Below are 16,850 nucleotides of genomic sequence, written 5' to 3'. Positions count from 1 at the left end.
TAGCCAACCCTTACCCAAACTAAATCTCAAATCCAGTGTAAACTGAAGGCATTAATGTTAAAATAGCTTTTTGTTTGAGTGGGGGCTGCTGAACACACGTCATGATGAAAGCATCTTCAGGGCTCTCTGTGGCCATCTTCATCACATTTGTTTCTTCAGTTGTGGTATTCCTCTCTGGCTCCTGTTAAACACAGAAGGAACATGCAGCCCTGAGGTTGAAGCTGAACATGAGAGAGAACGACACCAAAAAGTGTGAAGAAGTCACTTAGCCTGCAGGCGAATGGTTTAAATTTTTGTCATAGCACAGCGAGTACTGTACAGTGAAAAAAACAAGGGGATGGTATTTTCTGTGTGTCTGCATGCTCTCTGATATGGCCTGTGTTGTTGGACAATAGCTTCTCTATGTAAGGCCTCTCTCCAAAGTTGGAATTGTTGCCTGTCATTCTCCCTCTCTTTTCCCTTTCACTCCTCCTCTTTCCTTCCCTCTCGGCCCCTCTGTTTTATTCTTCTTTTCCTCCTCTGTGTCTTCTCTCTCTCTGTCACACAGTCAGTCATTCTTATCCTAGAATGGCTGCTTTGCTGTTGTTCTTCAAGAGTCTTTGACATAAGAGCTCATGCACACACAAACCCAGTGTTATGCTTGCGTTGCTTAACTCTGGTGTATGTGCACACAAGCCACAAACCGCTAAATCACAAACCCATTGATACAGGAATATTGCCACAGATATAGAGGTTCAACATCACCTCCTACATGTTGACTTTTACAGTAGTAAAACTTGGCAAAAACAGTATTGTCTGACCAATACTGGATTTTTGAGGCAGACACCAATATTTATGTTTGAGAGCTTGATAACAATATCTGCCAATATTCTTTTTTTTTTTTCATCAATTATTTATTATATTTTTCACACAACAGGCAAAACAGTAAGACTATAAGGAGGCAGTACAAGGGGGAGCCTCAATGTATACAAATATGTACAGCACTTAAATTTGGTTATTGAAGAACTGTTACCAAGATACTCAGCGGTTCATTTCACTGTTGAAAAATAAATGTGTCAGTGATCTCTGGTGCACAATCTATGTGATGGATAGAGACACGTTCTAAATTACCTGAATCATATCTTTGGCATTTCTGTATTTCAGTTTCTTGTAACTATGCTGATAACGATATATCTGTGATAAGCTAATATCGACCTGGACGATTTATCAGTCAGGCTTTAACAGAGCCTGATAGAATAGAATAAAGTGATTTTAATTGATCCCATTGAGGTCAGGTTCAGTTAGAGAGCATCAGCTTGGGAGCTGGAGCTGGAGAGCTTCAGAGCATGGGGTGGATACTTGCCAATACAGGGACTTAAACCTGGACCCTCCTATTGACAGACAATCTTGTTGATTGGCATCTGCTAACTGCGCCACTCTGTTGTCTTTGACCAAAAGCCAAAGCATGGTTTGACCTATATACTAGGATTTGCACTTTATTAAAGTAAGTCGGGGTCTGGTCCTGACAGTCTGGTTCAGGTTTGGCCTAACATATAGGGCTGCACTTATCCAGCTTTTTCTTTCCAGATACTGATTCCAATATCTCTTCTCAGGGTATCTGCCGAGTACCAATATGGGTGCTCTCTTTTCCCAAATCTGTATGCCTTTTTCAACTCTCTGAAATACTTTTTTTTTTTTTTAAAGGTAACATGAGCCCAGGGATTGCTGTGGCGGAAACACGGAGTTGGTGGCCCGAAGTGAATGGCAATATTGTCTTTATTTCACTCATGCCAATAACTTAATCGGAATGCTGCTTTGTCACTTTGTCAGGACCCACCAGTTGTGGGTCGACCCACGCATCACTACCGGTTACACTGTGTCTCCTGTCAGTTGTCAGTGCAGTGTGACTCTGACCTGGATTGGGTCAGGTTGTCGATGTGTGTGTCCTGTTGTGTATGTTGCAGTCCACATGAGGCCAGGGATTGCTGTGGCGCTAAAAACGGAGTTGGTGGCCCGAAGTGAATGAATTAATGTAATATATGGCGGAAATACAGGATTTGTCTGACATTGACAAAGAAAACCATATTTAATGTGGATCGGTCATGTCCTGGCCGATGCCCGATCCACTTAATAAGGTCAGTATCGGGCTGATACTGATTCAGGGCATCCCTACTAAAATATAAATATTAGTATTAAAGATGATTAAATGTTACTATTAAGTGGTACTTTTAATATGAAAATTAAACATTTCAGCTTCTGAACTGTTCTGTCCTCCTCAACCACACACGCTCTTTTATAATATACACATGCACCAGGAGTGACAGGCAAGCAGGTCCAGACTTGCCAACTTGCCAGCTAGCTAATTATAGTAGCACAATTGTTAGGACTGATCGCTGCGGTGCTCTCTAAGGTGCTGATCCTGCTGCTGGGATCAGCTGGGAGCTGTCCAGAATGCCCTCTTTCTCCCCCGCCCTCAGGAGTGTGAAGGTCTAGGCTAAATAAACAGACAAATTGTTCCAAACGGTGTTCTTTAGCAGCAAAACAAGTAGCTAACCCTTCAGTAAAGACATGACTGTCTTTACACATGCGCACACACACACACAAACAAACGATGTATCCTTCACATCTTAACAGTGAATCTCAAAACAGTAGCCTCCATGTGTAGGTCTATAGCCTACTGTTTTTTTTTTTTTTTTTAGCCTAGTGTTTGGCTGCACTGTGCAAAAAAAGAATGGTTAGCCACGTTTTATATATATATATTATAATTCTGTAAATACTTTTAATTATTTGATAATTTTAAATAATTCCTTGGGAATTATGACTGATGACTGACTGATACTGACTCTGATACTCACTATGTGATGGAGTGTCTAATGTAGGCGCTAAATACACAACCACCCAGACCCTCCACTGTCCAGATACTGACACACACACACACTCCCTAACAACATCAACACACACTTCCACAGTCTTTCACAAGCACAGACACAGCAAGTGTTCATTGTTTTGTTTTGTTTTTGCTTTGTTTCTGCTATTTTCCTGATTTTATGAATTGTACTTTTTTTCTTTGTCTTTCAATCTCATTGTTACTTGACGCTTTGGCAATATTGTCTTTGTTTCACTCATGCCAATAACTTACTCGGAATGCTGCTTTGTCACTTTTTGTCAGGACCCACACAAAGTCAGGCTTTAGCTGTGTCTCATGATTTATTCATACCAGTGGCTGTGCAGGTGTGTGTATGCGTGGTTGGTTTGTGTGTGTGTGTGTGTGTGTACAGCAGCAGCCTTATCAGGGTTTTGAAACTTCAGGCATTAAGATACAAGCTCTGATCATTTGGGCTGACGGTCTTAACATGTTGACATGTAGGTAGATGGAGGAACAGAGATAGGTGGATTGGTGAACAAATACCTTTTGCCTTTCTCATTCATTTGTCTTTTCTTTCCTTCCTCACAGGCAACCAGACAAATTGGTGGTGGTTTGGACACGCAGGAGTCGGCGGAAATCCTCCAAGGTTTGTATTTGATGAGTGGAAATTGAAACAAAATAAAGAAACAATAAAACAAAAAAAGGTTCTCACTTGCAAATATAATGTTTTGTTCTTTTGTCCCTCTGTCCTGCAGTCCCACAGCTGGCAGCCTGGCATCAAAAATCCCTACAGAGGAGTGGTGGTGTGGCCTGTACCAGAGAACGTTGAGATCACTGTCACTCTTTTTAAGGTAGGCTGGTTAATTAGCACTGAGACAAGCATTTCTATGTTTAAGGTGGACTAGGGTTGTTAATGAACATGAGGGTCTTTATTCTAGTGAATAGCAGTAACCGTAACCTACAAAAGTGATTCCCACTCTTTCCTCACCTCAAAATCGGGAGATGTAGCCCCAAATGTTGATTTTTATTTTCAAGATTTGTTTAATTTCAGCAAATAGGCGACACCCAAAAGCAGCACAATGTCTTTTTTTACTACATGAAAGGCATTTATCATAAGTATTAGATGAATGATATTATGTGTGTTGATTAGAATTTTTGGAGAGGAGAAATTATATTAATAACAGCAAATGACTTGTGTTGAGCAGTTTCACTGATTGAAAATGTATGTTATGACCAGAAGGTCTGTATGCATATAGTAATACAGTTGTGTCTGTAAATGACAGACTTGTGCAGACAGTATCTGTCGCCGTACCTGGCTTACTTAAACATGCTTAGGCCTCTGTGCTGACAGACTAGCTCAGAGCTCAGTGTCTTGTTACCCTCCTGCCACAAATACCTACGTACCTGCCTCTGCTTTGTGAGGGCATTAGTAGCTTTTTACTTTTCAGTCATGGGTATATACATTACCAACTGCATAACAACACTGTAGTGAATCCCAATAAGGCACTTGACAAAGAAGGTCCATACAATGCTTCATGTGGACTCACACACAATGAAAGACAGGAGTCATAGTAACAAAAATTGGAGACTTTATCTCCATACCTTTGTAAAAACATATAAGGCACACTGTGATGTCTGCCAGTTATAAGTGGACTTTCATGTGTACTGGCTCAGTTTTCTAGGTCTATGCTTGTTTAGCTTTGCTGTACATGTCAGTGTCTCTGTATTCTGGGCCCACTTCCACTTCCTGTCCCAGAGGAAATAATAAAGCTGTTTTTCTAATGAGACACAAAGCAACGCCACTGAAGGCACAGTTCACCAACATTTGCAGGATATAGCCACAAATCAAATTCCTCTGCAATCTAAAAGCTTGTTGTTTTTGTTAGAACAGTTTTCTTCCACTATAGCCGTTACAGTGAAAATTAAGTAATTTTTGACTGCTAGGAGACAAACACAGCCCTGATAAACCACCAGCTTATCAAGTTGTTATACCTAAGGTGTTACTACTTACATAAACACAAAACAACAAGAGCATGCCATAGCAATGGTATATTAGGCCACCTGACGAATATAAGTCTAATATCCACGGCCTTTCACCTCTGGTTTGGGTTCCGCAAACTCTCTCAAAAACATGTGGGTGCTTAGCTTACTAGATGCTTGACCTTTTTCACCAATCACTATTTTTTGTCTCTTTGCCGTTTTGTGCTGGCCGGGTAGCGTAGAGTCAGCTTGCCTGAGCTTGTTTACTGGAAAAGGCAGTCTACAGTTTTATATGGTGGGGTTGAGAGCGGTGAGACTCAACCATGCAGGCTATGAGCGGGGGGGGTATAGAATTGCAAAGTCATTTTTCAGTGGGTTTGGTACTAAAGAGACTCTTCACATTACTTTGAGTCATACGATTCATTTTTAAAGGGAAACTCCACCAGTTTTACAAATAGACCTACTAAAATAGCTGTATAATGGTATACTACAAACTTTTGACAAAAGGCCTACACGACAAACTGAGGACATGGATTTTGAAAAATGTGGACATTTACCAGACAGGGATGGTCTAACAAAAAGATTCTGTTGGTTGCATTATGGTAAAGGTAGGATCCAGAGTTTTCGGAGCTTGAGCCATATTAGAGACTAAAGGTGAGGATATCGCAAACTCTGCTGCAATGATTTTGACTATCTGTCTCTCAAGTCCCTCAACTTAATGGACGTGTAATACTAAATTGCTGCAGTACCCCTTTAATATCAAAATATTACTTAATGCCAGTCTAAATCTGTAAAAATACCTAATAACTTACAATTTAGATATTTCTACAGTGTGTTGAATGAAGGTTACAGTGCTTTGGAGATGCTCTCATACCCCTTTCTGGCCTGAAGCTCTGCAGTGAAATCAGCTGAGCTCAGCAGTATTGCAGCCTGTACTTCAGGGACATGTACACCTGCAGGCAACCTTAGCTGAACTTTGTAGACGGCAAGAAAATACTGAAATTAATAAGTAATTTAACTGGGCAGCGTTCTGACTATTCATTCTGTAGACAGAATCAATCTTAACAGAGACAATGTGCTGAAAGCAGAGTGGGTACCAGCCAGTCCTTAGTGAAACATTTGGCACTTGGCTTGTGAATTTTTATAGCACATCTGCATTTTCCAAACCTGTAGAAGAGCTAAATGTTTGCTTGCACAGGGACAGATGTTTTAAATATTTTATCCATGAAGATCCTTGTTAATGTTAAAACATGTTAACAACAAAAAAAGGTTGTATACTATCACTGACCTGCAGTTGATGTTTACCAGCAGCTCTAAAACACTGCAGACAACACCATAAACTGAGAATAAACTGAGATGGCTTATAATGTCTCTGTTGGCATTTAGAAGCAGTTTATGTAATAATGAAGGATTTAAAATTTAGAGGGATGAGGCATCTGTATGACTTGCTGTGTCACATGGGCAACAACCACATGGGCACAAGCCCATGTGGGTGTTGTGTTTGACTGTTGTGCCAGACTGCAGGAATATTGATTTCCTAGGGTGTGTCACAGGCGCAGTCAGACAGAAAGGCCATCAGTGCACGTGTTTACTTATGTGTTCATGTAGTACTGGGGCTGCAACAATCGCTTCTACTCTATTGATTTAATAATTTTGTCCGTAAAAGGCAAAAAGTAATAGCAACAGTATGAGCAATAATAACAGCAATGCCCATCTTATATTGCCAGAGTCCAAAGTGATGTATTAAAATAGCTCATTTTGATTATTAACCCCGAGGTATTTAATTTCTGATTAATGAGTCAGAGAAATGCAGTGTGTATGTGTTAGCGGGTGTGTGTGAAAGGAGGGGTTGATTAGGTTAGATTAGCATGTCTTTGTGTGTCCAGCAGTGATTTGTGGTTGTGTGTATGTGCTTCTGCATGTACTCCTGGAGGGCAGTGAAGATCATCTTTGCCAGCACAGTAAGACAGGGCTGCATGTTGTCTTGCTGCCTCCATTACTGTCTCCTCTCATCACCTCACAGCTAAACAGGCAGGAAGAGAGACAAGACAGAGACAGTATATCAGAGAGGCAAACTGGAGTAGAAAGACAGAGAGAAAAACATCTATAGTTTTGTATTTTTCTGTGTTCTCATGTCATGATTCATGGATGTTTGGTGTTCTAGTGCTCTGTTTTTCCTTTCTGTTCAGTTTAAAGGTTGTTTTGTTCATTAAGAGAAGTCTACTTTACAATTAAAACACATGGTTAAAACACAGATGCACACACAAAATTCATTTCAGATCAGCCCAGCATATACAGAAATACACTCAGTTGCCAGTTTATTAGGTACACCTAGCTAAAAGTAATGCAGTCTAATACAACAGTCCTGCAATAAATCCAACCTTCATGAAGGTTATGAAGTTCAGTTTTTGTTGAAACCGTTTTAGAGTGGTGTTGATTCAACTGTAGGATCATTTTGAAGGATGTAATTGTAGATGTAGTTTGTGGTGCTGTTGAACTGTGTTGCATTATACAGAGAGGTGTTTCTGTTATTTAGCCTACCCTCATTGATTAAAAAAAATGGGGACAAAATAATAGGAACACCTGTCAGTATAACGCTATACAATTATTGCATTTATCATGTGATTAAAAGTTACCTCATTATTTCAAAACGTTCTACACATGTATGAGAAAGGAAGGAGGACAGACAAACCAGGTCAGTGGGTGAATACAGCGAGAATAGAGAGTGTGTTGGCCGAGCAGATGAGCTGTCACTCATAAACTGAGTTTTCTGTGTCGCAGGTTTTCATAAATCTACTGGCAGTTATTATGACCAAGATGAAAATCTTCAGTTAATGAAATGACTTGTTTCAAGGTTGCTATCGGAATTATTGAGTGTCGCTTAAGATGGGTTAGCGTGATAATTCATAATTACTTCTGAAGTGTAGTTTTGATTCTGTGTCAAATGACCATACTGTGATTGCAGTCTGCTCTAATGTACTGTATATTGTGTACTTAAGCATTTCTTTTCACATTGCCCTTGCAGGACCCCCATGCAGAGGAGTTTGAAGACAAAGAGTGGACGTTTGTCATTGAAAATGTGAGTATTAAATTATGTCTTTGTCCTTATGTCCCTTCAATCTTTTTATCTTTGTGAGCTTTGACACTCTCTTATTGTGTGTGTTGGTGCACTGAATATTTATTTTTTTAACCTTATGGGGGAGAAAGGGTATCGTATGATTGGATGCCTTGCTCAAAGGCACAAGGACTGTCATTTACAATGACTGGTGATTACAACTTTTAAGTAAAACAAGAAATAAAATCCTTATTCTCAGCTATTTTCTAAGTCAGAGGTTTTCAAAGTGGGAGGTGGGCCTCCCCAGGGGGGCTCCAAACAGTTTCAGGGGAGGCTCAGTGAATGGAAGTGAAAAAATAATAATACATTAGTTATCAAAAGGAGATCACATAGAATAGCCTAAATGTGTGTGATTTGGTTAAAGAGATAGTTCAGAGATTCATTAGTTTTGGGGAATTTTGCTGTTTTCCCACCTGTTTACAATTTCTGATAAAGTATTTCTGATTCCCAGAGTCAGAAACTATTAAATGCCTTAGGATAGACCTTTTGTTTATGTATTTGGTGTAGCCTGAAGTTATTTCAACTAATTAAAATGAGGGGAACCCTTGTTCTAGGTAAATCATCTTTGCATTACATATGCAAGTTCTGCCACCATGTGGTTAGGCTGTGCTATTACATGCTTCTGGGAAGAATGACTGTTTGCAAGGCAAGGACTATTGCATGCCATGCAGATGAAAACTAAGGCTCACGGTGAATAACCAAACACAGGGAAGGTGGAGAAGAGAGAGGAATTGATTAGGCAATTTGGAAAAGTGGGAGGGATGGATTGAGGGAAGAGGAAGGGGAATAGAGGAAAAGAGAGATAAAAGGGGAGACTATTTTGACATGTACCAGTGGTCTGCCAGGAAATTGGAAACTTGTTGTTCAAAAGTGATTTGCCGTGTTCCATACATCTGCTGGAGCCAGTTCTGTGACATGGTGTACCTAAGTAATACAGACATGCTGGACAAATGGGGCCTTTGTACTTACACATTGGCCTTTCTTGATTTAGCCTATGACTAATGCTTCTGTGGCAGTGCTGTGATGTTACGTCTCTTAAACTCTTAAAGAAATATTGTCTGTGTTAAAATTAGTTTATAGTCCGTGACATTGGAAAAGAATATAACAGCACATCTCAGTATCATTCTAACAATTGTCATGGTGATAAAATTGATCATTTCTTTTGCTATATGATTCTGTAAGATCAGATCTGGTAGGGAAGGGATTCACTTCAACAGCGTAAAGGAGGAACCACCCTGCTGGATATACACCAGCACATATCACAGGGACGGCCTGACCTCCCTTTCAGTGCAAGCTCTTGAAGTGTTCAAGTATCTCTGTCTGGTGCTCACATTTGTTTATGTTGGTGGTTTTGAGGTGCTCAGTTTTAAAGATCATTAATGAAGGCTCCAGGGAGTTTCATTCGAAGGAACTGTCGCACACTATGCCAGTTTCGAGTTTCTGATAAATGCAAGCCTTGACACGTGTTGCCAAAACTGCTGTAATAGTAAGAAGTGAAGAATGTCATTCACCATTTGATACTTGCTCTGACATTGTTTTTTGCTGGCATAGAAGCTTTTTACAGAGTGCTTATAAAGTTATAGCTGTCTTACACATTTTAGTAACAGATTTACTGAATTTTAAGGAGCTGTTATGTCAAAGAGATAGCATTTTGGCAGGAATTCATCTTTAAACTTTAGCAATGTCTAAGAGATTCTGAAGTTACATTTCTGAGAGTGACCAAGATGAGCAAATAAATCTTTAATGAATACTTAGTCAAAGCTGATGCCAACTTCCAAAGGCTTTGATGTGTAAACTTTTTGACTGTCAAGAGAGGGGGGCATCACTAGTAATCAACAAGGATAGACCTCAGAGACTCCTCAACCCTCTTTTTTTTTTTTTTTAAGAGAGGGCTGGCTGGGTGCTTTGCAACTGTCACTTGCTGTACACGTCAAGCTCAAAGGAACGACAGCAGAAACTGCTCTACCTTTCTCTCTTTGATAGAGAGCTGAGAAGACAAGCAGGTCAGCCGGTGTTCTCTGGCCAGAGCGTGGGAGAGAGCAGAAAGAGAGCAAGAAAGGGAGAGAAAAAGACAAGTTTGTGGGTTTGCCTGTGTTTCTGCATACCTGACTAATGACAGAAAGATCAAAGCCACACCAGTCCCCTGACAGCAGGAATGGAGAGCATAGAGAAGAGAGGAAAGAAGGGAGGGAGGAGAAGGAGAAGGCAACCTTATACCCTCACACACTCAGATGTAGGGGGGGACAATGATGAAATGATGGCAAAAGCAAAATGAGAGAAAGACTAATGGTGTGATTTTTTTTTTTATGGTTGAAGGTTTGTTATGTATTTGTTTATTTAGAAAATTGTTTTTAGGGTGTTGTAAAATTATAGTGCTATGTGTGGCTCCTTTTATTTATATATAAATATATATTAGTTTCCTTTTTACCCTGTTTGATACGTTTTTATAAATAATAAACAGGAAGCAAACAGGTGTACATTATGCCTGGTTTGGGAGTTTTTTGTCTTTGTTTTGTTTTTTTAACGAATGTCACTCTGTAAAATTAAAAGACTTAAATTTGTCCTTCCCAGCCCTGTGGATCTTAATAAAAATCCACATATCTCTAGCTTTTTTAACTTAACATTCTAGTGTCACAGTTATCGGGACTGTGGTTCAGTCTTGACCATGATTTTATGTTGAAATCTAGTGGTTTAAGCTCAAAGTTTGTTTGATTACAGTCTACAGAAGTTTCTCTGTGTATGCTAAATTCCTAAAAAATGTAGAGTAATAACAAAACCCTTGTAAGCATGAGACAGATAACTAATGGAAGATAGCAGCTTGTGAAAAAAAGTTAGACTCTATTTTTCTTTAACACATCATTACACTTCAAGACAATATGTACTGTAGCTTCATTCTCGTGGACTAATTCATCTGGGACACGTCCTGATATTGCTGTAGTGTGTCGGTTTTTAGTGTTGTATTTGCATGCTACTTTAAATCTTCACAGGAAGTACACATGCATTGGCAGTTCTTACATAAAAGCCACAAAACGTTTGAGACATTTGTTTCCTTGTTTATTTGGTACTTAAATGCTATTGATTGGTGCTCTGCTGTGACTTACACCTGTTCAATCTCACTCTACTATCACCGTTACTTCTAATGTCTGACTCTGAGTGACAGAGATGGACAGAGAGAAATACATATGAAGGTAGGTTTGCAAAGGAACAGCATCCTGCTCAAGTAATCATTCTTAACTTCACATATAGTGATGTAATCTATAACAGTAAAGCTACTATTCATATTATTTACTAAACTGAATAAGTTATGTTTCGAAACTTGCAGTAAGCCTCAACAGAGTCCAATCTGCCTTTTATTTAAAATATTTATATTATATTTGAATTGCGCTGCTGTTTCCTGGTTTCTCACCATTAACAGAGCAAATGAGCAGAAATTAAAGAACTATATATATTGACCACAAGAGGGCAGTCTACCCAAAGATCAGTGAAAACCCTTTTTCAAACACTCAACATAAATTCTGTGGGCTCCCCCCTCATATCACCTGTGTGTTTGTCTGTGTATGTGTGTTAATAGGAAATGTATCTCTGCAGCTGCACTTGCCTGCATGTCTGTGTTGATGTATGTGTGACAAAAGGTATAACGTTATCCAAACATACTAAATGTTTGTATATGTCTGATCATATTTTCTACTGACTTTGCATGTGTGTGCATGAGTGTATAGAGAGCTCAGATCCCCTTGCTCACACACCACCCCCACCTTTTAGGTAAATAAGCTAATATAAAGTCAGGAGGGATGAATGAATGCGTCAGTGAGTGCTGCTCTGAGGAGAAGGAACAGAGGAAGAGGAGAGGTGAGTTCTCCTGACCCCTCATCAGGCGGCAGAGGAGAAAGGGGAAGAATACGCCATTGTGCCCGAGCGCCGGAGATGATGAAATTCAAGATCCCTGCGCTGTGGCTTCGTCTTAATCTGGGGGCCCAACCTCGCACTAGGCTAATCCCTCCCCGTCGAATTACTGGCCCTGGTTAGATTGTATTTTGTCATTGAAAATGGCAGTGTCAAACACTACCTTTTTCTCTCCTCTATTTGTTCGTCTGCCTAGGCGAATCGCATAATCAAAAGCTAGAGAGAGAGAAGAAGAGAAAGCGATGGAGAGAGAGAGTTGGCAGGCTGAAAATGGCTACATAGTAGTATCTCTAAATTGCATGCTACCCTTGCCTTTCACCCTTTTTCAAATAGGTGCGTATTATCAAAAAGGTGGGCAAATTGAGAGTCAAAAGATTGGACGGCTATATTTGAAGGCATTGTGCTGACAGGCTCTTTTGTGTGTGCATGTGCATGAGGGGGGTTAATGTGTATATGTATGTCTGTGTGTATTCTCTCTGCGTTTGCATATCAACCAAAGCTGGAGATGACCAACTTCCCTCATCTTCAAAGCTTTGTGAGAGGATTTAAATAACACACACACACACACACACACACAGGGCTGTTGTATTTAAAGCAAGAAGCTATCATGTCTGAATACATTGAATATACAGTGATACACACTCCAAGGCCCACTCTCCCTCCTCCTCCCCCATCTCGCTTCCTCCAAGTCATACTTCACCTCTTTCCCTCACATTACATCAATGTCACTCAGAAAAGAAGGAATTTCCAAATCTATTGCTGCTCTGCCAAATCACCGCTTACACTGTTTGACAGCCTGTCTGCTGCATGTTTCCACATTTTAAATATCGATTTTGAAATTGCCACTCGCAGCTTTTAACCGCCTCTTTTAATACTTTAAACCTACACAATCACTGCATTAAGGGTGACTGTGTTTTTCTGCTGCATAAAGGGAAAAAGGTTTGTCCCACACCCATACAAAAATGTTTAAAAAAACCTGGTGAATACTGATCCTTTCTAGAACGTTTGCTTAGTTTTACTTACATGTAATGTTTTGACATCCAAAGGAAGGGTCTTTGGAGAATTTTTAATTCATTACACTTGTAAAAGCAACTGTCAGCTTTAATGCAGCGTATATACACTAATATTTGACTATGTACTGTATATTGAGCGATTTTTCATCATGGATTATGATAATGTTTCTGCCACCCCTTCGGCCATGTTGTTACTGCTCTCTTCTCCCTTCTATCTCTTTTCCTCTCTGTCTCTTTCTCTCTTTCAGTCCTCTCTCTGAGGTGATGTCCTGTCTATTGTGGACCACATCCAACTCCATTAAGGCCATTTCCACGCCACATACCTCCCACTTACGCACACTCATACAGTCACACACTGTCACATACTGACACACACTCATCTCACTGCGCACACAGTGAAAAACCATGACACCCAACCACTCACACACATACACACACACAGGCCCACCTACCTCCATCACCTTTACACACACTCCCTCTCTCTGTATTGTACCCATAGCCATGGTGCGTATACTGCCCCCCCCCCGTCTGGAACACATTACGTAGGCCAGTGGTTTGTGAGCACTGACTGGGCCTCGGGGAAGAAAAACACAATTATTTCAGCCCTCGGCTATTCACGCAAAGGTGACAAAAGCTGGTATGAAGTATGAAATCCCAAAAGTTTCTCCCGTGCCGAGGCCGACAAATTGGGATTAATTTGCGCTCGTGTGCACGCGTGTGTCTCCAAAGTTTTCACCTTTGCTTGTTTCCCATTTCTTAAATAGTTTGAGAACTCAAAAGGCCTAATTTATTGTGTCAGAAGAAATAAGAGCATGTGTGTTCGCTTGTATTGTTTGTGTGTGCTAACAGTACTAATTTTAAATATTTGCTTTATAGTTAAAAGCTGGAAGGATGTAAATTTGTGTGTGTGTGTGTATCTGTGTCACTGTAGGGGGGGGGGGGTGTGATCACACATTCACACACGCTTTCCAAATTAATTTAATCTAATTAATCGCCCTGAGGAGAGGCAACAGATGCTGGTGATTACCCCCAATGCCTGGACCCCTCCCTATGCGGGCACATACACACAACCACTAACACACAGTGAGTTCGCACTAAAGGCGCACACACATAACTATTACAACTCTAAATGCTGCCGTTTTCTGCCACTATGCAGCTAACGTATTATTTTTGTTCACTGAAGCACATACAGTATTGCAGGCTGAATAAGAAAATGAAGACACACGCACATTTTGCAACAATATAAAGCAAATTACTCCTCACAGTTAAGCTCAGAAAAAAAACAACAAAAATGTGAATGGTGTGTGTATCTGTATCTTGCTGTGTGTGTATGTGTGTTGGTATCTTTGGTGCCCCTGTGTCTGGAGAACTATGTATTTGGGTGTCAGTTATGTGTGAGTGTGTGTGTGTTAGTGGGTTGTAGGTGGCTGTGGAGGCCGGGTGGTCCCTTCTGTCGCCCTAATAGGCTTACTGGCCCCTAATCCACACCACACCACCCCATCACATGGCTGGTCTGCTGACTAACTGCTACCACCACCACCACTACCATGAGGTGTGTGTGTGTGTGTCTAACTACGTCTCTGTGTGGGTGTCGTATTTGTGCGTGACCGTATCTGTGTCTGAATGTGTGTGGGATGGTGGCCATTTGGGAGTTTGTGTATTTGTATAATTTAACAGACTCGATTAATCTATTAGTTGATAATCCAGCTTCTCAAATGTGAGAATCTGCTGATTTTCTCTGTTTTATATCATTGTAAATTAAATATCTTTGGGATTTGGACTATTGTCCAGACAAAACAAAAAACATAGGACGTTACCTGAGCTCTAGAAACTTGTGTTGGGGCTTTTTAATTATTTACTAATGTTTTATAGATTGAAAGATTAATTGGCTAAATGAAAAAATAATCTACATATATATCGATATTGAAAAGCATCCCCTTTTCGCAGCTGTACCTTTTTTAATAAATCTATTCATATGTCTCTTCAAGCACACACATGCATACACTCATATACACGCAGGTACACCTGCCCTGTACACCTTTTGGCACACTATCGCTTGGCACACACCTTATCTTCTATCTGTGTGTGTGTGTTTTTGCTTACATGCATGTGTTTATTAATTAAACTGATTAAACTGTTGCCCCTGATGATGTGGGGCTTTGCTTCTGTGCTTGCGTCATCTTTTTTTTTTTACTGTTTTTTCTGTTTCTCTCTCTTTGTGTAGCTTTGTATTTAGTCTCTTTTCGTATTGTTTTGTCTGCTTAACTATTTTATCTTTGCCCTGTTTATTCTTTAGTCTCTCGTCCTTGTGTTCTTGTATCCCCCCCACATGCTGTGTGTGTGAGAGACATATGTTTGCAGTGTGTGTGCCATGTGCATGCAGTCTGTGTGTATGTCCTTATGTTTGCATGTGTGACTTTGTATTTGTGTGTTGTGTGAGCGAGTGTGTCTTGTCCCACTGGTCCAGGTTGTGACCTCGGCTTTCATCTCCTTAGTCTGAGGCTCCTGCAGCCCACTGTGCTCCGCTCCCAGCCAACAACGCAGCAGATGTCACCAGACACTGCAGCAAGCACACACACACACACACACACACACACATGCATACACACAGTGATATGTACACTATCTCATACACACGGTGTCTCTCTTTCATATATACATGCACACACACATACACACACAGACATATAGATACATCTCTAGCCCATACACACCCATGCAGAGTCTAAGCTGGCCCAAACAGGTTTTTGTTTAGCCTTATACAGTGTGAAGTTTGGCCCCAAAATAAACATCAAAACATAAGTGTCACCTGGGAAACATCCGTATTCCCAGCTGTGCGGCCTTCCAACGACAGACCTAACAGCCTAAGTCAGTTTGTTTTGACTTGAGATGTTGATGTTACAAACTGCGGATCATACCATGTGTTTAAATATTATGGCAAAACTTAAATGGATGATGATGCATCTCACCACTGTGAAACTCTTGACGCACAAAAGGGGAGTGCTACTGCAAGAGGCCAAAATGAGGTGAGATATTGCGATTGGTTGGTCAAAAGAGGGGATGCACCATGCTTAAGTGGAGCTAAAGCCCTTTTAGGCTGTCAACTGCTCACTTAATATGATTTGTTGTGTTATTAGCTTGCAGAGCAGTATTCAACAACATAGACTGCTCTGCAAGCTAATACCGATATACTCACTGTACATCCAGATCTGTTTGTGTAATTGCATCCCTGCCAGTGAAGGAACTTGAGAACCACAGTCTAAGCAGACACGACTTACATGTTCCTCAAAATAAGAGGCAAATAAAGTTATATAAAACTAACCATGGTACTGTTTTAATGAAGTTTGTCTGTAGGTGTCCCCCTTTTCATTGTCTGTTTAGCTGTGGGTGTTGTCGCTACTCATGCTAACCGACGAGTTGTTTTGCGTACCAAATGGGGAAAACAAATCACCATCTGCGTGCCATAGCATTTTGTTTTTCAGGTAAGACCTACCTGATACTGGGTGTTTAAAACAGCAAATCTTGGACATCCTGGTATCCAAGAGGTTTATGACACATGCCACATAATCTCAATGTCTGTGGTTCGAGTCTAGCTGGCAACCTTTGTTGCAAGCAATCCCCCTCAATTTCCTGAAGTATACTGTCTGTCACTATGGTCAACTATCAGTAGAATGACAAAAAAGAAATGTATTTCAATGATAATGTCAGGGAAGCTCATTTCTGTTACAGTAGGATGGTGGCTGTTGTCCCAGGCCAAGCCTGTCCGGGCCCTGCAGGGGCTGCCAGCTCACTGTGTACAGGCTTGTGAGAGTCTAGAAAACAGGCTGTACCTCCTCCTCCTGTTACTGCCTCCTGTCCCCAAGCTGACCCATAAGACACACACTGACTCACACACACACACACCTAAGCGCTCAAAAACCCACACACATTCATCTACAAAATACATGCTGGCAAGGTTCAGCAGAGGTGTCTGCTGTATCAGGTTTTTTTAAGG

The 16,850-nt window shown here is 40.6% G+C and overlaps 1 protein-coding gene across 7 annotated transcripts in view; it reads left to right on the top strand.

The window, feature by feature from the left end:
* Positions 1–16,850, top strand: part of LOC122884166 (N-acetyllactosaminide beta-1,3-N-acetylglucosaminyltransferase 2-like) — a 200,026-nt gene that overhangs the window by 63,759 nt on the left and 119,417 nt on the right. For all 7 annotated transcript variants that reach the window (XM_044213628.1, XM_044213627.1, XM_044213625.1 and 4 more), the window contains 3 exons: positions 3,434–3,491; positions 3,601–3,696; positions 7,851–7,904. In XM_044213628.1, the coding sequence (XP_044069563.1) occupies positions 3,434–3,491; positions 3,601–3,696; positions 7,851–7,904 (208 nt within the window). The remainder of the gene's footprint in view (positions 1–3,433; positions 3,492–3,600; positions 3,697–7,850; positions 7,905–16,850) is intronic.

This window comes from Siniperca chuatsi, linkage group LG11, assembly GCF_020085105.1.
Source record: "Siniperca chuatsi isolate FFG_IHB_CAS linkage group LG11, ASM2008510v1, whole genome shotgun sequence".
NCBI classification, from domain to species: Eukaryota; Metazoa; Chordata; class Actinopteri; order Centrarchiformes; family Sinipercidae; genus Siniperca; species Siniperca chuatsi.
Note: the sequence above shows the minus strand (reverse complement) of the source record. Positions and strands in the feature narration are given on the sequence as shown.